The following is a 27,118-nucleotide window of genomic DNA, read 5'->3' as shown; positions in this document are numbered from 1 at the left end:
AAAGCACTAAGATCATACCCGTAAGTATTCTGAGAGGAGTCAGAAGCAGAGCCTCAAATACCAATTCGTAAGTGTAAACATAGGTGTTATGGCAAACTCTACTTCAAGGGTTAAAAGCAATACAACTTTTTGACCTAAGGCATACATGTTTTTTCGTTTACCTTTTGTCCAGCAATATTAAATGCAGGTACTACTTCTTTAGAGGCATATGACAGACGCTACTATGAGAGCTTTGGCTTACTACCACTTTCTCTTACTTCTTATCCCAGGTGGGCACAGCTAGAATGAACCCTTCCAGGTTCCGCAAAATCTGTTTATCTCTTCCTTTGCCAGCCATTGTAAGGCATCTACATCTACAGGGCCAAAACAACACCATATTACTCTGACTGGAACACAGAAAACAAACAAATAAACAAAAAAGAACAAAGAGATGCTGCAATGTTAGTCACTTCCTGTAGCCTTCTTAATTTTCAGTTAGAAAACTCCGATTCTTGATCCTTTGATATAACTCTTACATAATCAGTGAGATAAACACTAGTCAAGAGTAGGGTACTCCTCACTTTCTTCAAAAACATGTTCTTTCCTTAGCTTCTCCCTACCACTCCTCCTTCCCACTGCCAGGAAGTGTTTGCTTCACAGGTCTTCTGTCTTGATTGCTTGAGTTTGGGGAAAGGCAGCTGAAGCCCATTAGTTTGGCCTGTTTAATTCAAGCTTCAGCATCCACAGGACATGCCCTCAAATTATACCTAGAAACTCTATTAAAAAAAGACCTCCAAACTGTAAATATACAGTACAACCACCATATAAAGCTTCTTCCTGAGTTTTCAGAATAACAGATCTGTATGTGCACTTCTTCCATTACAATTGAGCATTAATTCTAAAATCTAAAACCAGCATTTAAATATGTCTATGTTAACTATGTCTAAAATTAACAATTTTGCTGCCAATTCTGTTATCAGAAACCTAGATAGAAGAACTAATCCCAAAGTAGACCCCTCAATCTCAAATATCAAAAGTGACAGTCTCTCCAATAACAAAGCCTCCAGTTCACCAAATCCTTTTATCATGCAGTTATAAATTATCAGCATAAAAGTTTGTGCTATGTCCCACACTAAGAATTGTGGGGATAGCAAAAAGTAAAGCCAAATTATCATCAAAATAAGTCACTCAGAGGCCTTCATACTGACTTATTCATGATCACATTTAATTCAGTTTAAGTTCCTATTTTAATTTTGATGGAGCTATTGCAGATAATCCAGCCAGCAGTAGCAGCGTATGAATTTAAGAGAGTCCAGTACTGACATCTGGATATCACCTTCCGGGAAGTACACAATGCCTTGCTTGCTGGTGAATCACCTAACTAAGCCACAGGGCTGTTACCCAAAACTAGCATTTTAAACCTCTCTATTTTGTCATTCAAAACTAAAATGTTTATGCAGCTTTTCTCATCTATTTAGGCTATAAACCTCAGAGGCAAAGATCACTTTTATAATGCCTAGTACAATAGGGCACACAGGCTGACTGATCCTATAAGCACCACCCAAATACAAAGTAAGAGGGAGTAAAAGTAGAAGTAGTATTGATACAAGGTGGGTAAAGCAGCACATCATGAAGTGGTCAGAGGAAGGAGAAAGTTTAGCCCAGAGGAACACAAAATGGTGCATGGTAGATATACCTGAAGTACTCACACCTTGCAAACTAGGATCTGCCCTAATAAGTCTGTAAACTTACTTCTCCAGTCTTACAAACCCGGAAATGTAATTACCCGGTCTTATAAACCAGAAGGCAGTCATATTGACTTCACTGCTTCTGCTCAACTCCTGTAAACATTGGTAGGATCAGCATCTAACACTAAAATTTAATTTTTGCATACACTTGCATTCCAAATAAACTCTGTAAAAGTACAGAAAGAAGGCCTTGAGCTAGCCTGCTGCACCAGAGCAAATTATTACTTATGCATTAAGCAATAACAGTTTCAGTATTACTCACCACCATTTCCACAGGCTGGGGGGAAATCATTAAAAGCTTTCTGGAAAAAAAATACTTTTTGACATTTTATTCCAGTTTTCACAAGGGGAAATACAACCAAATTTAAGTGTCACTTTCCAAAAGCAGCATTACAGAGTCATGCAAGTGTTCTACAGAAGGCTGTTACTGCTACTCCAGTTTTTATTTGCTGAGATCTATTTGAGCAGAACGCCTGTCCATCATTAGAGTGTATTATTCAACTCACTCCTCACACAATACTCAAAGAATAGAAAATCACCCTGTTATACTATTCACAAGTAGTAAAACACTATTCCCTAACAAACGTGTCAGCAATGGATATTCTTCCATGGATTTTGCACATGTACAGTACATGAACTTCCATGCTCAAAAGTTAAATGCAGAAGTTCTGATTCTAGAACGCAGTGCTGACTACCACACCTTTTCTCCCCCCAAAAGTAGGTACAGGAGTCTATTTCGAATGCCATTACTCACCTTATACTGCATAAGCTTAATCTTATGCACCACAGTCTCAGTTCAGCAACCCGTTTAATTTTACTTATTTAACGAGCAGTATCACTGAACACAAGAAGGGCTTGTTGTACACTGAAAGATAGCATGGCCAGAATGTTCAGCATTTCGCAGAATTAAGCAAAACCAGAGCTGTGGGAAACATTTATTACACTGATCACAGAGAGCCTTGTGTCCTACAGCTGCATCTTTCCCTCATCTACTATTGTTCTGAGTCATGAAACTCTCTGACATTATTTTTACTTGTTACTGGAGTACAAACAAATCCAAGACCCCTATTCACAGAAAACAATATCGCAAGAGCTAAGTCAGTACACATGCCAAAAATGGTTCCTGTCCCAAGGAATTTATCTCACATATATATACATACAAATGTAAACACAAACACACATACATAAAATAAACTGTAGGAGAATATTAACCTTCTTTTCAAGAGATTAGATAGGTTTTGACATTCTTGAGCAGTTCAAAGCCTGACACCTTTGAATCACTTTATCTAGAATTCCTGTCTCTAAAAGTCATGCAAGATTTTAGTTCCAATTCACTGACAAAGCTTTCACCAGTAAAGCTTTTATTCAGGTATGGTTTACTCACTTTCATGGGTTAGACTCAGTACTTTATACAACTTCACTGAAGAACTACTTAAGCATAAATCATTCCCTGTCTGACATTACAGCCTACGATGACACAAAAGAAGAATATACTGCTGGAGTATATAGAGAGAATATATCTTTATTTCACAACTCTCTTTAGATGGCCTCTGAATAGACAGGTTTTATTTCTTCTTAATATTGTATTTATTCATGAATGCGTATCACAATACAGAAAATAGTAACTTCTACAAATGTCTTGCTGAGTCACAGATAGTTTTCTAAGCTGAGAAATATTTGACGTGAGCTGGGGAAAATGAGATGCTGAGAGCAGGGAAAGCAATCCGGGCGACTATAGGCCCAACACTTTAGCATTCACGCTAAAAAACCATTCCAGAGTTGTATGGAAGAATAAAGACTCTGAGTTTATTGAATAGAAGATGAAATTCCAAACTTACGGGTCAGCCTAATATAAGATTTGACAAAAGCAAAGTGATTCTCTAGAGGAAATTCAGTAAGCCTGACCTTTTCAAGACTGCAGAACGGCATCTCTTGGGATGCCAAAGGAAAAGTTATTTAAAGAACTGTAGAAAATGGGGTAAGTAAAAGACCAGTAAGGTGGGCAGGATCACAGAGAACCTTGAGGGCAGGAGTATTACAAAAAGAGCTGAAATTCGAAAGCTATGAAGCACCACATTATGCACTTAGGTATGTTACTGTATGTTGGAAGGTTCTTAGCTGGGTATAACAGAAGAAACAGGGATGACCAGAAGAGAGGAGAGCTTACCTGACAAGCAGAAGGAAACCTCTGTTCCTCAAAGTCATCTTCTAGGACTCCAGTTCAGCACATCAGAGAGGACCACAGTAAACTTTTTCATGACTTTGTTAAATTAAAGGGATTACAGAAGATGGTTTCCTAAAACTGCAGGGAACTGTTCTCTGACCCAGGAGACCTTTCCGGATATTACAGTTTACATAGCAAATTACTGTTAAAGTTTAAATGCTTCTACCAAACAAAATAAATGAGACACATTGGGCTAGGGGCCTCATAACAAAATACATCTGAAATATCTGTAATTGTTATGGTCATTGAACATAAAAAGCCCATTTGTGGGCATACCTAAAAGAGTCTGATCAGTTCACTGGCCACATGTGCGGAACTCCTGTGATTAAATGATAATGTAATAAGGATGGCTTAATTCTCCACACTTATGGTATGGCAAATATATTAGTACTGCTCACCACAGAATTACGCCTCAAGTCTTCAGGATCCACACAACATTATTGTAACAAGAAACGCTCACATATGTAGCTCTCAGGGAAATTTCACTTTTCACTGCACCCCTTTTTAGACCTTTCTAGTAACACAGAGCTAACCTACTGTTCTATATTTAGCTGCCAGACACAGGTTAAAACCGCCTCAAGGCTGTTGTAAACTTCTTCCAAGTGCAATGACCCTGAGGAAATGTAAAGTCAAACGAGTGCGCTCGTTTTTCCAGTCAAGCTGCATGGTTTTACTCATGTGCTTAACTATTTTGCTAAGTCAGGCTTCAATGGAGGCCAGGATTGCAAAGACACAAGCGCAGCTGTACTGGGTCACATCAAGCCACTGAGCTAATATTGTCTATCTGAGAATGGTCAACACTGGACACCAAGGGAAGAGCATAAGACCCAGGCAAGCACACGTTACCTCCTACATCCATTCTCCAACGGAGGGATGCAAGCCTCAGGCATTTCCTATCACACATACAAACCATTTTTGATTTACTAATCCTCAAAAGATGTCTTTTTCACTTATTTGTCCAGTATCCCTGTGAACTCATGTTACATGTTTTGTGGAAGGCTACCTCCTTTTTGTATGTACAGGTTTAAAGGAATGCATAGTCTGACATATTGTTTGCAATCATTATGTTTTTCCACAGAAACAGCCATATATGGGGTACAGATTACTCAGAAAACTTACATTAAAAATCTAGCAAAGTCACTTTCAAGTCCTCAAGGTTGTGAAGATGAAGTCATGTTTTTAATGTTACTTCAACAGTCACACGTTCCTGAAGCTACAGCAGGTCTGAGACAACAGCCCTACTTGCCTTTCAAACAATTTAACAGTCGTATGGTTAACTTATCTTCCACAGAGCGCTATTCTGAAATGGGAGCTGGCCTTGCGTACTCTAAAATAAAAGCAGCCTTGACTCACCACTTAAGTGCATCTTCTACAGTGATTTTTCTTCCCCTACAGAAACTGTATGAATGCTGCTGCTTAGATCTGAATTAGGATTATTATCTGATTTTAGGGGTGACTTTAGGCCTAAAAGAAAAAAATAGGAATAAGGATGAGAAAGAAGGGGAGAAGTCATTTTGCTAGCAACAGGAACTATATAGAACTTACGGAAAGGTGCATTTTTGATCCATTTCAGGGTCGTCTTTTAAAAATGTGAAATGGATACACACAAAATGCTGAAAAACCACCATTCCCATATAAAAGCTTGATTGTTGTGTTATGCTTACTATTTCATATTTTAGAATATTTTCACAGTTTCCAATAATGAGATACACACATTTGCAGATACAATTCTCCTCATATATGTTCTAATGAAATAATGCGTATCTATTAACTAACGTTTTTGCATCTTACTTTACAAGAACCCTAACAAATATCCTTATCCACCTTGGTATTAAAAATAATTAAAAAAATAAACATTCCCTAATCTGGTATTTTAATTTCAATCATGATGTACATAGAATTTTTCTAATGACTCAGTCAATAGCTCTTGCCACATGTTCTTAAAACCTGATCACATCAGAGCACTTCCCTAGTTCACTCTGGTAAGTTTTGAAAGTTTTTGGAAAGTAACTAAAAGTGACTCTAGACACAGTTCCCATTTTTATCCAGAGAGGGATCTTGTTGTCTGAACTGGGAACTATCCTTCCAATCAAGCAGGAGTTAGTAAGGATCTTCCTCCCACTTAACTGCACTCGAACAACCTCTGTGATGCAGCAGGAATCCTCATCGCAAAGCAGGAACTCTTTGCAGCCAGTCATCTCACAAGAGGCAAAAGCCACAGTATTAGAGACATCAGGCAGTCTCAGAACTTTGGACACAGAACTCTTAAACTGACTTTGTGCATATGAGATTACAAAAAAAGGTTACCTTATTTCTATCCTTAATAAATACTCTTAATAAAACTTAACAGTTTTGTAGCTATTGATCATTTTAGCAGATTAAGAAAGTGAAAACATGATGTTACAATGGGAACCTTACCTACATTCACAGCAAATAACAATTGTTTCTCCATTTCTTGCACATGCCAGTTACTTTAATTCATTTTTTCTGTGTTGCAAAGGACACTTGCTATAAATTGCAATGAAATTATAGGCAGGTTCAAGTAACTAGATTATACTATGAACACTACAAAAGGCATTTCACTGGTACCCACTACAAATTATGTTATTATCTTTGCAAGACTAATGAAGATACTGTGAGTGTGTACAGAAATGGAATAAATACACTCTACTTGGCAAGGACTTATAAATTAGGTCTAGTGAACAGACTCATATTGAGAAAATGAAACAGCTGCAAAATCGTCTATCTTACTTAAGATGGCTTGGTTTAATGATCATCTATGCTACTCTTGAAAGGTAGATTACAGACATTTCTGAGATTATTACTTATCACTGAAATGTACACGACACGAAGTGCTGCAGAACTCTCCATGAATTTTTTTGTCCAGTAGAACACACAGCATTGACTGGTGGTCACTTTACATTTCTGTTGCTGACAGTAATATCAGATAAGCGTTTCATTCATTTGGTTGCTCATATGACAAGGTTCTCCATAAAACGAAACATAACAACAGTGGATTGAGTAAGAGCCTACTAGGCCAATTCAAAACCTTGCTTGGCTTCTTTTGACTGAATTGGACTGAGATGCAAACCAAGTTAGAAACCATATTTATTTAAAGATGATTGCTAAATTCTTCACCTTAGTGCTCCATTTGATGTTTTCCTTCAAAGAGAAAGATTCGTCATTTCCATATGGCTCACTGAACACATCTGCAAGCATTAAAGACAGACAGTGAAGCCAAATCTGTAACAATGCATATGATGTTACAGGAGGCCATAGGAAGAGTCACACATTTTATTCCCGACTTTCAACATGGATTTAACAGTTCAACCACTACCAAAGATGCAAGATACATCATTGCAAAAAGTAAAAAATCAAGTCAGTTACCAAATGAAGACGAGAAGGGCAGACCTGTCTGATGCCGTCCACGGCATACATGCTGGTGACCATGGCCTACATGCTGGTGACAGAAAAGAAAGTATGTCTATCTTCGTCAGATAATCATCAGTTTCTGTGATACTTGGAATAAACTGAGACAGTAATTGATCATTAAAGAATGAACAGAGAGACTTGGCAACAGGTAGACACATTAAGGGTTTTGGTCAGCTGTTTTGGTCCCTGACTGCCCATCAACAAGGAGAGGTCATATCAGGGCTCAATCATTTATCTCCATCAAACTAAAAATATTGTGAAATTTTCAAAAATTTGTTTAGCCTTTTCGCCATTACTACCTTCTCATCTGACAAAGATCAAAACTTCATCTCACTGATGTCAGTGCGGTCTTTCCAGGAGTAAGATTTGGATCCTAACATGCGAAGCAGTGAATTTTGAATTCACAGAATCACAGAATGGCCAAGGTTGGAAGGGACCTCTGGAGACCATCTAGGCCAACCCCCCTGCTCAAGCAAGGTCGTCTAGAGCACATTGCCCAGGACCGTGTCCAGACAGCTTCTGAATATCTCCAAGTCCAGGAGACTCCACAACCTGTCTGGGAAACCTGTTCCAGTGCTCTGTCACCCTCCCAGGAAAGAAGTTCTTCCTCACATTCAGATGGAACTGCCTGTGTTTCAGTTTGTGCCCGTTGTCTCTCGCCCTGTCACTGGGCACTACTGAGAAGAGTCTGGCCCCATCCTCTTGACACCCTCCCTTCAGATACTTATATACATTGATCAGATCCCCCCCTCAGTCTTCTCTTCTGCAGGCTAAACAGGCCCAGCTCTCTCAGCCTTCCTTCATAGGAGAGATGCTCCAGGCCCCTCATCATCTTGGTAGCCCTCCGCTGGACTCTCTCCAGTAGTGCCATGTCTCTCTTGTACTGGGGGGCCCAGAACTGGACCCAGCACTCCAGGTGAGGCCTCCCCAGGGCTGAGGAGAGGGGCAGGATCACCTCCCTCGACCTGCTGGCAACACTCTGCCTAATGCACCCCAGGATCCCATTGGCCTTCTTGGCCACAAGAGTGCATTACTGGCTCATGCTTGATCTGTTGTCCACCAGGACTCCCAGGTCCTTCTCGGCAGAGCTGCTTTCCAGCAGGTCAACCCCCAGCCTGTACTGGTGCATGGGGTTATTCCTCCCCAGGTGCAGGACCTTGCACTTGCCTTTGTTAAACTTCATGAGGTTCCTCTCCGCCCAGCTCTCCAGCCTGTCCAGGTCCCTCTGAATGGCAGCACAGTCTTCTGGGGTGTCAGCCACTCCCCCCAGTTTAGTATCATCAGCAAACTTGCTGAGGGTGCACTCTGTCCCTTCCTCCAGGTCATTGATGAATATATTGAACGAGACTGGACCCAGGACTGACCCCTGGGGGACACCGCTAGCTACAGGCCTCCAACTAGGCTCTGCGCCATTCACCACAACCCTCTGAGCTCTGCCAGTCAGCCAGTTCTCAGTCCACCTCAAAGTGTATTCATCCAACCTGCACTTCCTGAGCTGGCCTTTGAGGATGTTATGGGAGATGGTGTCAAAAGCCTTGCTGAAGTCAAGGTAGACAATATTCACTCATCTACCCAGCCAGTCATCCCATCATAGAAGGTTATCAGGTTGTTTAAGCATGATTTCCCGTTGCTGAATCCAGGCTGACAACTCCCAATCACCTTCTTGTCCTTCGTGTACTTGGAAATGGTATCCAAGACTAGCTGCTCCATCACCTTCCCAGGGATCAAGGTGACGCTGACTGGCCTGTCCTCCTTCTGGGTCCTCCTCCTCGCCCTTTTTGAAGGCTGGAGTGACATTTGGTTTCTTGCAGTCCTCTCCTGATCATCATGACCTGTCAAAGATGATGGAGAGTGGCCTTGCAATCACATCAGCCAGCTCCCTCAGCACTCATGGGTGTATCCTATCAGGGCTCATGGGCTTATGTATGTTCAATTTGCTTAAGTGATTCCTAACCCGATCCTCCTCCACTAAAGGAGTCTTCCTTTCTCCAGACTTTCTCCTTGGTCTCCAGGGTCTGGGAATCCTGAAGGCCAGTCTTACCAGTAAAGACTGAGGCAAAGAAGGCATTCAGTATCTCTGCCTTTTCTATATCCTTTGTCACCAGAGCCCCTGCCTCATTCAGCAGCAGGCCCACATTTTCCCTAGTTTTCCTTTGTTACAATTTATAGAAGCCCTTCTTGTTGTCCTTGACATCACTCACCAGATCAAACTCCAGATGGGCCTTGGCCTTCAAAGCCCCATCCCTGCATATTCATCTGGCCTTATATTCCTCCCAGGTTACCTGTCCCTGCTTCCACCTTCTGCATACTTCCTTCTTTGTTTGAGTTTTGCCAGGAGATCCTTGTTCACTCAGGCATGTCTCCTGCCCCCTTTGCTTGACTTTTGCTCACGGGGATGGACTGTTCTTGAGCTCGGAGGGGGTAATCACAGAATCACAGAATCGTTTAGGTTGGAAGGGACCTCTGGAGATCATCTCGTCCAACCTCCCTGTTCAAGCAGGGTCCCCTAGAGCATATTGCCCAGGATCACATCCAGACGGCTTTTGAATATCTCCAGGGAAGGAGACTCCACCACCTCTCTGGGCAACCTGTTCCAGTGCTCTGTCACCCTCACAGTGAAGAAGTTTTTTCTCAGGTTCAGATGGAACTTCCTGTGGTTCAGTTTCTGCCCATTGCCTCTTGTCCTGTTGCTGGGCACCACAGAGAAGAGGCTGGCCTCATCCTCTCAACACTCCCCCTTCAGATACTTGTACACGTTGATGAGATCCCCTCTCAATCTTCTCTTCTCCAGGCTGAACAGGCCCAGCTCTTGCAGTCTTCCTTCATAGGAGAGGTGCTCCAGGCCCCTCATCATCTTGGTAGCCCTCCGCTGGACTCTCTCCAGTAGTGCCATGTCTCTCTTGTACTGGGGGGCCCAGAACTGGACCCAGCACTCCAGGTGAGGCCTCCCCAGGGCTGAGGAGAGGGGCAGGATCACCTCCCTTGACCTGCTGGCAACACTCTGCCTAATGCACCCCAGGATCCCATTGGCCTTCTTGGCCACAAGAGTGCATTACTGGCTCATGCTTGATCTGTTGTCCACCAGGACTCCCAGGTCCTTCTCGGCAGAGCTGCTTTCCAGCAGGTCAACCCCCAGCCTGTACTGGTGCATGGGGTTATTCCTCCCCAGGTGCAGGACCTTGCACTTGCCTTTGTTGAACTTCATGAGGTTCCTCTCCGCCCAGCTCTCCAGCCTGCCCAGGTCCCTCTGAATGGCAGCACAGTCTTCTGGTGTGTTAGCCTCTCCCCCCAGTTTAGTATCATCAGCAAACTTGCTGAGGGTGCACTCTGGCCCTTCCTCCAGGTCATTGATGAATATATTGAACAAGACTGGACCCAGGACTGACCCCTGGGGGACACCACTAGCCACAGGCCTCCAACTAGACTGTGCGCCATTCACCACAACCCTCTGAGCTCGGCCATCCAGCCAGTTCTCAAGCCACCTCACCGTCCACTCATCTAGCCCACACTTCCTGAGCTTACCTAGGAGGATGTTATGGGAGACAGTGTCAAAAGCCTTGCTGAAGTCCTGGTAGACAACATCCACTGCTCTGCCCTCATCTACCCAGCCAGTCATCCCATCTTAGAAGGCTATCAGATTGGTCAAGCATGATTTCCCTTTGGTGAATCCATGCTGACTACTCCTGATCACCTTCTTGTCCTCCAGATGCTTAGTGATGACCTTCAAGAGGAGCTGTTCCATCACCTTTCCAGGGATGGAGGTGAGGCTGACAGGCCTGTAGTTTCCTGGCTCCTCCTTCTTGCCCTTTTTGAAGACTGGCGTGACATTGGCTTTCTTCCAGTCCTCAGGCACCTCTCCTGATCTCCAGGACCTTTCAAAGATGATGGAGAGTGGCCCAGCGATAACATCCGCCAGCTCCCTCAGCACTCGTGGGTGCATCCCATCGGGGCCCATGGATTTATGGATGTCAAGTTTGGACAAAAGATCTCTAACCCGATCCTCCTCCACCAAGGGAGAGTCTTCCTTTCTCCAGCCTTCCTCTCTTGTCTCCAAGGTCTGGAATGCCTCAGGACTGGCCTTAGCAGTGTACCTTGAACATCAATCAGCTTTCTGGGATCTCTCTTCTTTCTTGGATGCTATCCTATGGGACTCTTCCAAGGAGGTCCCTGAAGAGGCCAAAGTCTGCTCTGCTGAAGTCCAGGGTTATGATCCTGCTCTTTGCCCTCCTCCCTCTTCACAGGATCCTGAGCTCCACCACAAAGGCTGCCCCCAACCTTCAAGTCTCCAGCCAGCCCTTCCTTGTTTGTAAGTCTGAGGTCCAGCAGAGCACCTCTCCTCATCAGCTTCCCTGTCACTTGTATCAGGAAGCTGTCATCGATGCTCCGCAAGAACCTCCTGCATTGCTTGTGCCTTGCTGCGTTGTCCCTTCAGCAGATTGGGGTCATTAAAGTCTCCATGAAGACCAGGGCCTAAGAATGCGAGGCTACTTCCAGCTGTCTGTAGAAGGCCTCATCTACTTCTTCCTCATCAGGTGGCCTAGCAAACACCCACAATGGTACCACCCATGTTGGTCTGCCTGATAATCCTTATCTTATTAGAGCTTATGGGTACATAAGCTCTCAGTCAGCCCACATGTTCCAACTGCTCTCTCACATAAAGGGAACTTCCTCTCCTCACCTTCCTGGCCTGTCTCTCCTAAAGAGCCTGTAGCCATCCACTGCAGCATTCCAGTCATGCGAGCTATCCCACTATGTCTCTGTAATCACAATGAGATGATAGCCCTGCAACTGCACAGAGATCTCTAATTCCTCCTGTTTACTCCCCATGCTGTGTGCATTTGTGTAAAGCACTTCAGAGAGGCATCTGAGTGTGCCGATTTCCCAGAAGGGGTGCAACAGTTTCCCCATAGCCTTGTCTTTAGGTACCTCCTGCATGCCTGCATGCAAATGCTTGAGGGACTCCCACTTTAGCCCTGTTTTGTTGACTGTGTGATCCCTATAACCCTCCCCTTCCCCCTTCTTTCCTAGTTTAAAGACCTCCTTACCAGGTTAGCCAGCCTGTTGGCAAAGATGTGTGCTCTGCTTAATGAAGTGGATCCCATCTCTCCCAAGCAGATGTTGATAATTCAAACAGCATCAAACGGTCAAAGAAACCAGAACCCTGTTGCCAACTCCAGCTGCACAGCCAATTGTTGACTCGCAGCAGCCTTTCATTCCTTTTCACATCCTTCCCCCTCACTGTCAGGATCAAGGAGAAAATCACCTCGGCCCCCATACCCGTGACCAGCTCCTCTAGAGCTCTGTAGTCACATTTGATACTTTCCAAGTTGCACTTAGCAGTATAATTGATGCTCACATGGAAGAGCAGCAGAGGATAATAATCAGAGGGGTAGACAAGTTTGACAGTCTCTCCACAACATCTTGGATTCAAGCCCCCAGCTCTCTAGACAGGAGGTCAGGTCAGCAGATGGGTGCCCCTGCAGTCACTTCCTACTATCACTTGCCTTTTCCTCCGGGTGCTCCTGTGTGGCTAAGGGTCCATTGGTCCAGATGCTTCATTCAAAAGCGTGCCCATTTGGCTGTTCTTTCCAGAATACATGTATGAATTGCACACTTCTGCACTGGGGCAGGAAGTGCAAAAAGGTATAAAGTTTTTATTGAGGTATCACTGAATATTGTTTTGTATTTTAAGCTTTCATTAAATTTTGAAGTAAAACACTGTTCTTCCTTTATTGACAAGAAGTGATATACAAAAAAAAAAGTACTTCTTGTAAGCACCTCAGAAACATTCCCACTTATCTTCTTCACGTTCTGGTGTCCAGTTAGAAGGCTAGTTCTGTTAAACGTTCTTATAGTGTACGCCCATAGTCAAAGCTAACCTGATTTCTCCTAAAAGTTTCTGAAGTGCACAGAGGCTTTTTGTCCTTCTTTACCACTCAGACATTCCTAAATCTGCCTGATGGCAGTATCTTCTAGGCATAGCTCCCCTGCCCAAACTCAAAGATGCTCATGTATCTCCAACACCATTTTACTTCAACAGTAACACAAATTGAAACACTTTGCAACTATGAGCATGTTGTCTCCATCCTCCTTCATTTTATTCCAGTGAATCCTGTGCAGCTATACTTTCAAAGTTTCCAAATAAAACAGGGGTGTCCTGAAGATATTCTTTTTTCATTTGCTATTTAACGTGCTATATGCCAAAAAACTGCACGTGCTTCAAAAAAAATACCAAGTTGTAAACATACATGTATCTCAGACTCAAATAGTTAAACTGCATCATGCATTGATCCCAGAGAGCAAACCCAGTTAGCATGGTGATTAAGCATCATCCTAACACAGGCAACCATCTGCATTAACCATACAGGAAAACAGGACTTTCTGTGCAAGCTACAGAAATACAGAGCCCTCTTTGACTTTAGTCTGCAGACTACTTGCAATCAAATGAAAAATAGCAATAAAGTGAACATAAAAGGATGGCCTTGAAGGAATTACTTTCCGCAGAGCAGATTTTTCAAATCTAAGGCGAGGCCACAGATGTCTTAATGCTCTAAATGAAAAATCCTTGATCTAAAAATAACCTCTTGTATAAATCTGGTGGAACCCATGAAAAGGATTCCCCTCTTTGAAGATGATTCATTACTGAGCTCTTTGAACTGTATGGATGGTCCCTAAGCCACTAAAATGGCAGAGGGCCAGAAAAGATCTGCATGTAGATCAGCTGTTTCAGTTAACAGTGTATGTGCAAATAGACAACAAAGGAACTTTCTAAGTTGATATGGCAGGAAAGAAAGAAACAAATTTGAGCCCAAAGCCTGAAACTGTTGTTTTGAACTATTTTTTGTTAAGAAAATTTCTCAACACGTGCTTTTTTTTCCTCCTTCTCCCCCACCCCCTTCAAACTCTGTAAGCATGTGTCAGGATAAAATGGTAGGTATTAGGACAAAACCCAGGAACCCACTTGAAATTCATGACTTTGTTCCACGTACATCAGGGAAGACCCAAACCTCCAAGAGCAGCATGTAGATCTAATTTATTGCAAGATCTTAGCAGAGGCCACACAGTATCCCCACACTTTCCGAGAGTAACATTGATCAGTCTGGCTAGTTTCTATTTTATTGATAACTCTATCATATTTAACCTTAAAGCTTAAACACTTGGCTTCACACCTGAAATTTTCAGTTAATTAACTAAGCTTGCTGTCTGCCTGAAAAAAAGTCTGACATCTCCAACACCGAAATGCATATAAGCTAACTTAAAATGATAAAATAAAAATATAATACTTAAAATTTCAAGACTGACACAACTATTTCCCTTCAGCTCTTCCCTTGATATCTATCAAACTCACAGTTTTCAATCACATTAGAAAAAAAATCTTTTTGAAACGTGAACAATTCCACTGACGGCATATGAAAAAAAAGAAAGTTCTGTTGCTCACTCCAGCTTATCTGTCACTGAAATGAGCAGAAATGTTAGAATCCACAAAAAACCTGGTGCGCCACATAAAATTACAACATTTATACAAAGTCACTTTCAAATGAAAAAGCTATGGATTAAATTTGTTCCTGTGTACCAGACCCACAGAACTAATACACTGTGCAAGTACTCTCTTGGGAATAACCCATTTGGGCTTGGAGCCCAGGAGTAAACACTGTCATTTCACTTAAGTTTTACTAGAAGTATCCCCATTTTACTTTACAATAATTTTGGCTATGCCCTGCTTTTTTTTTTTTTTTTTTTCTCCTCATTACAACAAGACCCTCCCAGTCAGCTCCCTTTCCTGTCTTACAGTAAAAACATCCATTTAGCTACCAACACTTCTCCCCTAAATGTCCCAATGTGATGGCAAGGTAGTATAGTTTGTCTGGAGCAGTACTCCAGACAAGGAAAAAGGCAGGTGAAGTTAAGACGTTTTTTTCCTTTCAAGAATGTACAACTTGCACTGGGAAACAGACTGGTTAGTAGCCTTCAACTTGTCTGGGTAAATAATAGATACTTCTCTCTCTCGCTCTCAAATATAGATTTATACAGATTTAGAGAGCGCTCTGCTGTCTTGATGAGGAAAAAAGTAAAAAACACAGAGAAGCACAGATAATTAGGTGGCTTTAGGCAGCAGTGGACATGCTACTACAAATTTACAAAACAGAATACCTCCTACGCATTCCCTATTGCAGTGAAACAGATATATAATTGAATTACTTTATAAGCCCATTAAGATGCCTATAAATAAATTCCAGAAACAGTATTTTCAAGAAAATTGCTATAATATGTAAAATTCTCAGCACTGAGTTGCAAGCTACATTATTGCCGTGTAGCTATAGGATCTGGACGAATCATAAATTCAGACATCACAACTCCTCAAGACTCCCAAGTCTCATGATCATTCTGTGCCATCAAGACTTATCATTTTTCCAAAACACTCCTTCAGTGTGCCCTCCAGCCCTATTCCCTTTTGCTTAAGTCCCTATTCTAGCCTCCTCCATCCCATGACAGATGCTCCTTTCACAACTGTTCCAACCTTTCTTTTCATTTGAATAAGTAAGTCTCACTCTGCTTAGCCCATCTCAGGCCTTCACTTCATCTACCTCTTCTCTAACTAGCCACCACATCCTGATGCTTATCTGTACTCTAGTTCAGCTTTTATGTCTGGGGAAAAAAAAAAAAAAAAAGACAACCAACTTAGTCCTTTAGTCCTCCTAAAGGAAGCCTGCAAGGCGCTGATGAGCACGGTGCATCTCCCCTGCCAGAGTGCTGGGGAGATTCGTGTGAGCTGTCCAGCAGCTTCAGCCAGCCCCTCTGCCTCCCCAACTCACCCACTGCTCCAGAACTAAAGAAATCGAAACTCTTGAGATCTCTTGCCTTGTCATCCTGGCTTCCCCCACTGCATTCTCTCAGGTAACAGGAAGCAACCTGAAATAAATCAGTAGCAAGGTGTTCTGCATCCTATTTGCTCACCTATTCCACAAGCGCACAACACAGCTTAGCACAAACACAACTCTAACTACATTTCACAATAAAACCATTCATGTATGTTAAGTAATATAACACCTTTTTCTGAAAGCTTGTGGTACCTTCTAATGTAATTATACAGCTCTCCAGGAAACTACTTACTTTGCAACACTAGGAGGTAGTGATTCATCACGACAGGAACTCTTTGGAAATCGACAGATTTCAGGGAAGCTCCTAGAACCTAGAGGAAGAGAAATTCACAACAGCCAACAGCCCAGGAGGTTGGGGACTCACAGGGGAGAACCTGTTCAGACTCTTTCAAAACAGAGAATTGAATCTGGGTGTCTCATCTCTAGATAGCACCAAAACCACCAGGTTATCACCTACCCTGGGGAAAGTCTCGATCTCAAAGTTTCAGAAGATCTTTCTTTCACTTCCAAAATAGACATGCACAAACTCTGAAGTCTCATTTTCCCCCTCTTTTTCTAAGAGAGATTTCTTGTTTTTCTGGCTAGCACAATGGCTTGATTAGGTAAGTTGAATTTTAATAATAATCATTGTGCACATTTATAAATATAACTGCAGGAAAATGATGAGCATTGACGAAGCTCAAGTTCAACGGTGCCTTTAAACAGATTTCTAAGCAGTGGCAGGGAGAAGAAAGTCTCTTCAGTAGTCCCTGTGGAAAACTGGCCCACCTAAGAACAAAGGGAAAAGTGAGTGCCGAAAGGAGCTCCAAAGCTAACTTTGCAGAGTGAGCGCCCAGTTTCACATCAGATTAACATGATCTTTTTTCAGTGCTAAATTGTCTGCTAATGGTAAGCATTCTGCTGTTTTGATTAAAATATGCATAAAATAAGAGGGGAATCAGCCCCTTGACCTTCACACTGATTCCTCTCCCTGCCGCTCCAAAAATAAACAAACAAATTGTAATTAAATTTAACAGGTTACAGCTCTACATGCAAACTGGCTGCGAGCACAGTTTGTTCTAGGCCTATAAATAGCTGTTTAATAGCTTGTTTTCCAATAGCTACATTGCTTCAGAACTCCATTCTGCCCATTTTGTCTCATTCCCTTACCTCCTAACAGACGTTACTGACTCCACTAATGCAGAGTCTCCCAGCTAACTGCAGTGACTCTGGATTTCTTATTTAAATGTCACTTTATAATATACCTGCACACACACGTTTGGCTGGGTACTCTGTAAACTCATAGAAATCAAGGAGCAAACAGTTGTTCTATGTGATTGATCTATGGGATTCTTTGTGCAGCAGCTCAGATGGCCCATATTTCTGCAAATTCTGCTCCCACTCTTCCATGCTCTGAAACCAACCGATGTTGGTCCAATTTTCCCATCCTTTTAGAAACAGTGCTGCTTCCTCAGCTGCACTATGAATACAAAGCAAGAGACTGTGTTGGAAAGCCATCAACAAAAATGTGAATCTGCATCAAAATTCAACCCGTTTTTTGAAAGCAGCAGGTAACTCAAGTAATTAAGAGCTTCATATTGAGTCTCTTTCTAAAGTAGCACCATATAGCTGAGGGGTTTTTCAAAATAAATCTAAGCTTTACCTTTCCCATAGTCAATATATGGGCACTGGATGAGCGAATCAGTGGATATAGGAATGAACTGGTGTTTTGAACAACTTACAGAATAACTCTCTATTCACGGAAACTAAGGTAATCTAAAGGAACATCATGTCTGGCTGACTGGCAGAGCTCAGAGGGTTGTGGTGAATGGCGCAGAGCCTAGTTGGAGGCCTGTAGCTAGCGGTGTCCCCCAGGGGTCAGTCCTGGGTCCAGTCTCGTTCAATATATTCATCAATGACCTGGAGGAAGGGACAGAGTGCACCCTCAGCAAGTTTGCTGATGATACTAAACTGGGGGGAGTGGCTGACACCCCAGAAGACTGTGCTGCCATTCAGAGGGACCTGGACAGGCTGGAGAGCTGGGCGGAGAGGAACCTCATGAAGTTTAACAAAGGCAAGTGCAAGGTCCTGCACCTGGGGAGGAATAACCCCATGCACCAGTACAGGCTGGGGGTTGACCTGCTGGAAAGCAGCTCTGCCGAGAAGGACCTGGGAGTCCTGGTGGACAACAGATCAAGCATGAGCCAGTAATGCACTCTTGTGGCCAAGAAGGCCAATGGGATCCTGGGGTGCATTAGGCAGAGTGTTGCCAGCAGGTCGAGGGAGGTGATCCTGCCCCTCTCCTCAGCCCTGGGGAGGCCTCACCTGGAGTGCTGGGTCCAGTTCTGGGCCCCCCAGTACAAGAGAGACATGGCACTACTGGAGAGAGTCCAGCGGAGGGCTACCAAGATGATGAGGGGCCTGGAGCATCTCTCCTATGAAGGAAGGCTGAGAGAGCTGGGCCTGTTTAGCCTGCAGAAGAGAAGACTGAGGGGGGGATCTGATCAATGTATATAAGTATCTGAAGGGAGGGTGTCAAGAGGATGGGGCCAGACTCTTCTCAGTAGTGCCCAGTGACAGGGCGAGAGACAACGGGCACAAATTGAACCACAGGCAGTTCCATCTGAATGTGAGGAAGAACTTCTTTCCTGGGAGGGTGACAGAGCACTGGAACAGGTTTCCCAGACAGGTTGTGGAGTCTCCTGGACTTGGAGATATTCAGAAGCTGTCTGGATACGGTCCTGGGCAATGTGCTCTAGACGACCTTGCTTGAGCAGGGGGGTTGGCCTAGATGGTCTCCAGAGGTCCCTTCCAACCTTGGCCATTCTGTGATTCTGTGATATTTTGTTCTTTTATAACTGACAGTACAGGTGGGATATAAATTTATAAATATGTGGATGCTGAGGGACTGGATCCATGGTTGACACAAACAGTTGATCTGCAAGAGAAAAATACTGCTTGTGAACACACGGGCTAACTACTCCTCTCAGCTGAAAACAGTTACCTGAATTAGAGGCTACCTCCAGAACGCTGTGCAGCATTTTTCACTCAGAAAAAATAACGTACCTCTGGATAGCCCTCCTTCCCCACCAAAAGGAAAGGCAACTCAAGCTTCACTAGCCAAAAGCCTTCTGGGGAGTGCTGAGAGCTCCTAGAGAATGAGCTTCTTGTATTGTAAAAATTGCCCCAAACAAATTGCTCCCAGAAAAGTGAGTGATCAGCTATTGCTACACAGCAAGACAGCTGACTTACTGGGGTAGAAACGCAACTGCTAAACCAGGCAAGAGAAGGACAGTAAGGCATAGGAAACAATCACTTGGCACCCATTATTGCGAACTCATAGTCTCAATCACAAAATGATGCATTTTAAATACATGCTGCATTCTACAAGGTATCAGTACAGTACATTTATTTTTATACCCATAAAGGTGACTGCAGATTTTCTAAGGCCATAATCCTGCTAGCGCTGAGTTATTCTGAAGTCCAGAAAATACTGGTTTTAGTTACCATGACAACACTCCCCCAAAAGAGTTAAATTCTGCTACACCATGAAACACTTCACATATTATCTCCTAGCAACCACACAGGTACATAAGAGGCTTCCCTGAAAGCAATTTCAGAAAGTTACATGTATATTAAAGATAAATCCAGAAAACTGACATAGACTACATGCATTTCACTTCAGGCTTCACCGAGAAAGCCCTAACGGAGACAGAGTTGAGTCTTTGAGAAAAAAAAAAAAGGAGTGACCAAGAGGTAGACAGGAAATACAAGCAAAGAATGATCTATATGGAAAATAAAATACCCTGAGATCTGGCAAGATATAACCCAAAGCAGCATGAATGTGGCTTGTTAGGGCTGTATTACACTGTCCATTCAAGAAGCTTATGAAATATTAGGTCTTGTTAGGGAAATCACTAGGATCTTGTAAAAATACTCCTATTGACTTCTATGGGCTTTAGAGATTGTTACACAAAATTGACAACTATTTCATTCTACTGCACATTACAGTTATTGAAAAAAGCACTTGCATTACTTTCTAGGTCAGGAGAATGCCTACACCGTACAGTGCAGCTTAGCGATCTGATCTAGGACCAACTGTGCCCTTTTGGAAGTAGAAGAGGTATGGCAATCTATCTGAACTAATAAACTTTGATTTATCAAAAGTACCCCAACCAGGAATAGCAAACATTATCGTGAGTCAGGCTCTTAAATGCTCATTACAGAAATTAGGGCAAGATCAGCACTTCAATGTGACCCATGTACATGGAGGGGTGGGGAGTTCTTATCACACCAGCTGACAAGGAATGCTTACAAGAGACATTTGATATTTTTGCCTGTCACTCAGACAGGCAGAGCAGGTGGACTATTTAGATTCATAACCTAAAACTGCTTCATTATTCTACTGCCCAAACCACTACTGCAGATATAATGGATGACTAGATTACTCTTCTGAAAGAGGAAAATGGTGCCCATCTTCTGTATAACACATGATTATTAAGCATCCAGGAAGTAGAAGGTATTCTAGACCCTTCTCAGCTGTGGGAATTCAAACGTATCTCCTGCATACTGTTCCCAGGACTGTTCTCCATGCACTGTTCCCCAGGGTACAGGGCAGAGTTTCTCCATTTGCATTACTTTCAGCATGTGGTCAGTTTTGTCTGAAATCCACCTGCTCTGCTCTGCATTCAGCATGGTCATGGAGCACTAGGAATTGCCAAGAGATGCAACTCAAGCTCCTTTGAAGGTAAAGGCTGGGTCTCATTTTGTGCACAGCAAACGGCATAAGGTTGAAAACAAACAAAAAGTAGCAAACAGACCCAGTTTAGCTAAAACAGTTGGATGCTCTGGGCATTGAGAGCAGATAGTCCCAAGTAATTTTTTGCTAGAGGACTTGATGGGGGGTGGGCTGCAGGGGTACTAAGATGCCTGTTGATTCCCAATGCCTAAATGGTTCAAGTATATCGTTCTCTCCAAAGTTTCCAAGAGGGGCTTAGTTTTACTATTTGCCTATGTGCAGCTACTGGTTTCTCTTTTCCATCTGACAGTGTCTGTCTTCAACAGCTCTTCTCTCCTCTCTTGTGCTCCAGCTGACTCTCTTGAGCTGATACCTAGCACCGATGAACATCGCCACAGAGAGAAAGAGAACATCAGAATCACAAAAAGATGAGAGACAGGAAATGGACTGGTCTCTTCTGAGCATATCTCAGTAGAGCAGTTTGCCCCACCTCTATTGTCTAATACGTTAAAATCATCCCACAGGGTCATTGTTCTCTAGCAGCTTCTTCTCCATCTATAAGGTTGACAGTATGCTCCTGAAGCAAATACTTTTATGGTGAATGATTAGTGAAATAAGGGAACAACCCAAGTAATCCTTTAGATAACTTATCTTTTAATCAAATAAGATAAAAAGATAATTAATGTTTTCTGTACACACACACACTGCCCCAAACCAGTGTTTGGTTAAGCTAGCACTGCCTTGAACGAGCAGGAAAAAAGCAGTACTCTGTAGTGACATTAACACTCCTGAGTGCATTCATGGAACCAATCCAGCCGAAAACTAAGAAAGAGAAGAAAGATGTGTTTTGTGTATAATGATAATATATAGATAGATATTAATATTCATTCTATAATCTCTCTATATATCTATAGATAATATATAGAAATGCCTATCACCCAGAACTGTTTTGGAAGTCCAGATGGTTCTGTTAAGGAGTCAGTACCAAGTAAGTTTAATCTATACGGCTGCTTTGTTTTCTTTGCCAAGTGGCTTGTTATTTTCTTTGAAAAAGGTTTCCTCCATCCTGTAACACTTCAATATACACATTTCTCCTGTCTAGCACTGCTTAACAGAACAACTACAGAACTTATTGAAATTTACCTGCACCACTTGAAGGAGAGGGGAAGGAAAAAAAAAAGCCAGACACGGAGCAGCAACTCTCTGCAAAAGTCTTTTTAGTGTACTCATTTAAGAAGTCTGGGCTTAGTCCAAGGAAAGCACTTCTCTGCTAGCATTTTTTTTTTTTGTGGTAAGAGTCATTGAGGCCTATTCCTTTCAGAGAACAGCTAAGTTGAAAAGGCTCTGCACTGTAACATAGCTCAATGTACTAACACTTTTCAGCCTGCTGTAAGAACTTTTCTAAGAGCTTTGCAGCTCCAGAACATGCTCAAGAGGACTGGGATGCCTTAGATGTCATAACTAGTTGTGAAATTGACTTTCGTCATGCTGATTCACAAAGCAAGGATATTTCTCCTAGCACAGGCTTGAGGTTTTTTTCAAGTCTAGCCTAGGGAACATATTAGCAGCCAGTGAAACAGTAGCATAGTTTGAACAAAACAAGAAGTAGAATGCCAGTGACTTATTCCTGTTCTTGGACATGACATTGGTTTAAAGAGAAGAATCCTATTTTAGATCCAGGCAATGCTTAGGGTTACATTTCTCCAGGGCCCGTGGGCCTAATACAGCACTCTCAATACTTGGAGTTCTCCAAGTTCTCCATAGCTCTTTGCCCTTAGCCTTCCCCCACCCTTTTCTTTAAGGATCAGAAAAAGTAAGCATTTGACAGGCTGAAGAACAGCTTCCTCACTGCTTCCACCTTGGAAATTAACACAAACCAACACCACATGGCCACTAAAAAGCAAAAAGTTGTCCCATTGTATTGCTTTATTTCTGAGTTTTGCCTCTAATAATTAGTTTGATATGGAAAAGCCTGAAAACTGTCAAAAACAAGTTTTTGCTGTGACTGACTTTCAAGAGATGTTCATACACAGATTTTTCTCTTCTTCCACCAAGAATATGGCATGAGTGAATCAAATCATTACACTTGGTGTTCTCGTCCCTTCAAAAAGAGAAAGGATAAAGCAATCAGCAGAAGACAGCTCTCTTTCCCACTTGGCTATGAGTTAGCAACAATAGCTTTAAAGTTTGTTTGCTCTTCTAGTCTTTAAGTTTGGCTAACGCTTAAGTATCGAGATGTTAAAGGAAGGCATACCTGAATACATACTTTTGCCTAGGATTTGTATTTGTCAATGATGAAAAAAATGTATTTGCATTCTTTAAGTCCTAAAGAATAAGCATAAATAGGTAAAACTTCTATTATCTTTTCAGATGACCAGGGAACTGTTTACATTAATATTTTTACTGAAAACTCAAACAAACAAACAACTGAAAGCCTTCTGTACATAGAGTCGAGCCACACTAGAGACAAAATTAGCATTTTCTAATAGACAGGAAATATACATTGGATATCCCAAGCATTTGCCGTAAAAAAATGTGTTCTCAGTCATTAGAACAGAACTGTTTACTCAGGCCAACTTTCAATTAGATGCAATATTCTTCACTTTTTGCCTTATCAAGAAACTGTTTACTTCTTGCTGAACAGCTGGCACTGTTGCCCTTCAGGAGTGGCAACAGTTGGGCAATGGGTCAAGCAACCATTATATGCTCAGTATTATCCCACACACCATGTTATGCTTCACTGAAGTAAAATGGCATATATCTTTATGTAAAGCTGATACAGGATACTGTTTGCTGCCATGACATTGTTCCTGCAGGAAATATTACATGTTACTGGGTCAACCCCTCACAGAAGAGTACATCTGCTACACGTAACTGCAGTAGTTGTATGAATATTACAATTCCTCTTTGGCCCTAAGAGCACAGGGTTTATTAAGGAGCGAGCACGGGCAAGGAAAGTCTGCATTTTACTTCAGTTTGTGCCTAAGTAACTTAGTAACATAATATATGGCTAGGCACTAGAAACTGTGGATCCTATTTCAAATTATGGCACAGATTCACCTTACAATACTTAACAAGTCCACTTACTTAACTTTCTCAACTAAACTGCAGATAATTGTTACCAAACTTCTGACATCCACAAAGAAGCGTGCGCACACACTAAAAATATCAAATGGTTACTCATAGCTGATATGAGTAGGACTTGACCAGAACATCTGAATGCTTGGAACGATTCAGAACTTTTATTAAAGAACGTAAAAACAAAAAAAAAGAAAAAAGAAAAAAGAGAAAAACTCCACCAAATATCTTTGTAACACTGATCTCGCCCCAATGAGTACAGATTCTATGGACTTAAAAAGTAAAGTTTAGGCAAGCCATGATGTAGTTCAAGCAACAATTGATCTTTGTTGTTTTTCATTTGAATTACACTGAAATGGAATCATTACAGATTGATTTTGTTTAATGACAGTTTAATATTAATGTACAGGTAAGTTTTAAAACATCTTAGAAATATAAGGTCAGATGCAAATGTGATACTTGATTGTGTAAACAATGAAAAAATAGTTTAGAACAGAAAATAAAGCCAAACGAAGCAGCATGGTTTAAGTGTGTTGAACGGTAACATAACCAGGATATAATATCAATTTATAATAATGCCAGCAGCCATTTGACCCACATCTGTATTTCCTTTCCTTAAAGACAGCTAGTTGAAGTTTCAACACAGCTAATATATGTAACTAAGCTCTATGAGAATTAAAAACAAGAACATTTAGTAGACATGTTCTCTGTACCAAAATTACTAATATTTTTCTTCAACTTCTACGGAAATAATTTTTGCTACATTATCAGAGGACTATAGCACCAAGCTTCTCCCTTTCTTATAGACAGACAGATATTAAGTAGTATTCTGTATTTATGTTAGTTCTGCAATATTCAAACCTTGCTTTGGTCACACACATATATAACTACAACATCAACTCGCATGAAATTGTGCGAGGAGTACTGGCTAGAAGAGAAGCTCTAAATTTGTTCAAAATTGTTATAAAAATATTTTATAGATCTTAATTCTTATGGTATGGAAACATTTCTGTACATCACTGAAACAGTTAAAAAAAAAAAAAAAAAGCATCATTTACCTGCTTGGGACTCAAAAATGGTAAAAAGAACCTGAAACTACCCAAAATGAAATTAGAGTGCCAATTACAAAGTTGAACATCTGAAGGATGTTCACTTTTAATAACCAAACAGTTGACAAATATATTGGCTTATAAGAGCAGATTATTATGTAATAACAAATAATAAACCATTAAGAAGAACCTAAGCAGATATTACCGCCTTAGAAAACCTTTTTTCCAATTTACAATTTATAAAGACTTGGGCAAGAACGTCTATTTTGCTCTCCTCATTTAAAAAAGAAAATCTTACTTTGTTTTTTAAGAAGCATCTCTTCCTAGTCTCAAGTTTTTAAAAACAAATTTCAAAAAACCCCAAGAAATTTAACAGATTATTACTCCAGTCCTTTTTAATTTGTGTTCATATCCTGGATTGTGCAGGTTCTGCCTCTGAATGAGAAAAACAGGCAACATAACCACAGACATCTCTGCAAGTTTCTCAGCATGCGATCAAACAAACTAACTAGGGGCTATTTTTTTTCCTGTGATCTCTTTCATTCACATTTTCCTTAGATGATTTCTTGTTTTAATTATTTAAGTAGATTATGTTTTGAGTTCACACTAATTTTTTAAGTTATATGACAAAATAACATGATCTATTTACATCAGTGGAATTACTTTGTGATACGATATCCTGCTTTACTACTACAACAGAAAAGTAACTTAAGGTGCAGTGGTGATCACGACACCATTAGTTTTTATAATGAACTATAAGCTTTGAAATAAAGCAACAGCACAACATGTAATTCTTACAAAACTTTTGGAGAAAGTAACGAAGAGTCTACTTCTTCTTTGGTACCTGCTAGTACCAAACAAACAAAAACTCCAGAGCAAATACCTTTTTTTAACTGCCAGGTTCAAGCGAAGATGACACGCTGGTTGCTGTGGCACCTGCCTTAGCCACTAACAGGCAGACGCAAGCCTTCCAGCTTTGAAAGCGAGCAAACCCAACACACAGCCTCCCGTTCACCCGCTCCAGGAGTTACTGCTAGCCCTGCAACAACGAGGGTACCTGCACACGTGTGCCCATCTAAAGGGTTTATTTTTCAGCTGAACATTCACCTATAGCTGCAACAGTTCATTTTAACTAGATACAGGCAGGAGAAAAAAAAAAAAAAAGGAAGGAAAAAACCCGCAATATCAAGTACTTGCTGTTGCGCTGGAGGAGATTTTATTCCAGCATATTAGCGTCTCCCCCAGCTGCCCACTCCCCGCTATCAACCACAAAGGTCGAAAGGAGCCCTTCCGCCCGCGGGGGCAGCCCCAAGAGCTGCTCCAGCGCAGGGCCGCACACCGCACGGCGCTCAACCCGCCGCGGGCTGCCTTCACACGCGGGCGCAAGCCCCCCGCCGCTGCGGCGGGTCAGTGGGCGCCACGGCAACCGCGCCTCGCAGCTGCAGCCCATGTGCCGCGGCATCGCCCTCCCAGCCGAGGAGGAGGAGGAGGAGAAAGAGGAGGAGGACGCCGCCGCGGCGCCTCCTTCCCCGCAGTGCTGCCCTGCGCCGCGGCCGCCCCGCGCCGCCCCCAGGGACCTGCCGAGACCTTCCCCCTCCTCTCGCCTGGGCCGCGGGGGGCTTCTTGCCGGGCCGCCGCCGCCTGCCGCCCCCGCCGCGGGTTACCTTGACGCTGCTGTCGCTGGTCTGGGTCTCCGCCTCGATGCCGCAGCAGTGGGGCGCCCGGGCCCTGGCGGAGGCGCCGGGCTCCCTGCGCTCCTTGCGGCGGGGGCCGGTGCAGGGCGGCGGCTGCCGGCTCTGGTAGGCGACGACCGAGGGGATGGAGTCGGCCGCGTCGGTCTTGATGAAGAGGCCGTGCAGGGTGGCGGTGCCCTGCGAGATGGTGGTGGTCTGGTGGGGGGAATTGGACTCGTCCGAGTCCCGGCAGTAAATCACGCCGCTCTGCGAGACGTGGATGCTGGGAGCGCAGCCCATCCCTCCCCCGCCCGCCCCCGCTGCACCGGCCACCGCGGC

The 27,118-nt window shown here is 42.6% G+C and overlaps 1 protein-coding gene across 10 annotated transcripts in view; it reads right to left on the bottom strand.

The window, feature by feature from the left end:
• The window catches only part of LOC104152949 (high affinity cAMP-specific and IBMX-insensitive 3',5'-cyclic phosphodiesterase 8B), an 89,773-nt gene that overhangs the window by 56,078 nt on the left and 6,577 nt on the right, over window positions 1-27,118 (bottom strand). For 3 of the 10 annotated variants that reach the window (XR_011137330.1, XM_068925000.1, XM_068925001.1), the window contains exon 1: window positions 26,771-27,087. The exons of 1 other annotated variant lie outside the window; for it this stretch is intronic. Coding sequence is in view for 3 of the 9 variants with exons in the window: in XM_068925000.1 (XP_068781101.1) it covers window positions 26,771-27,079 (309 nt within the window). In the remaining 6 variants the exon portion in view is untranslated. Of the gene's footprint in view, window positions 1-2,481; window positions 2,509-25,989; window positions 26,035-26,770; window positions 27,088-27,118 lie in introns of those variants that run through there. 6 more of the 10 variants (XM_068925008.1, XM_068925005.1, XM_068925004.1 and 3 more) reach the window with 4 other exon arrangements.

This window comes from Struthio camelus, chromosome W (genome assembly GCF_040807025.1).
Source record: "Struthio camelus isolate bStrCam1 chromosome W, bStrCam1.hap1, whole genome shotgun sequence".
NCBI classification, from domain to species: domain Eukaryota; kingdom Metazoa; phylum Chordata; class Aves; order Struthioniformes; family Struthionidae; genus Struthio; species Struthio camelus.
The sequence above is the reverse complement of the archived record's forward strand: the minus strand, read 5'-3'. Positions and strand labels throughout refer to the sequence as shown.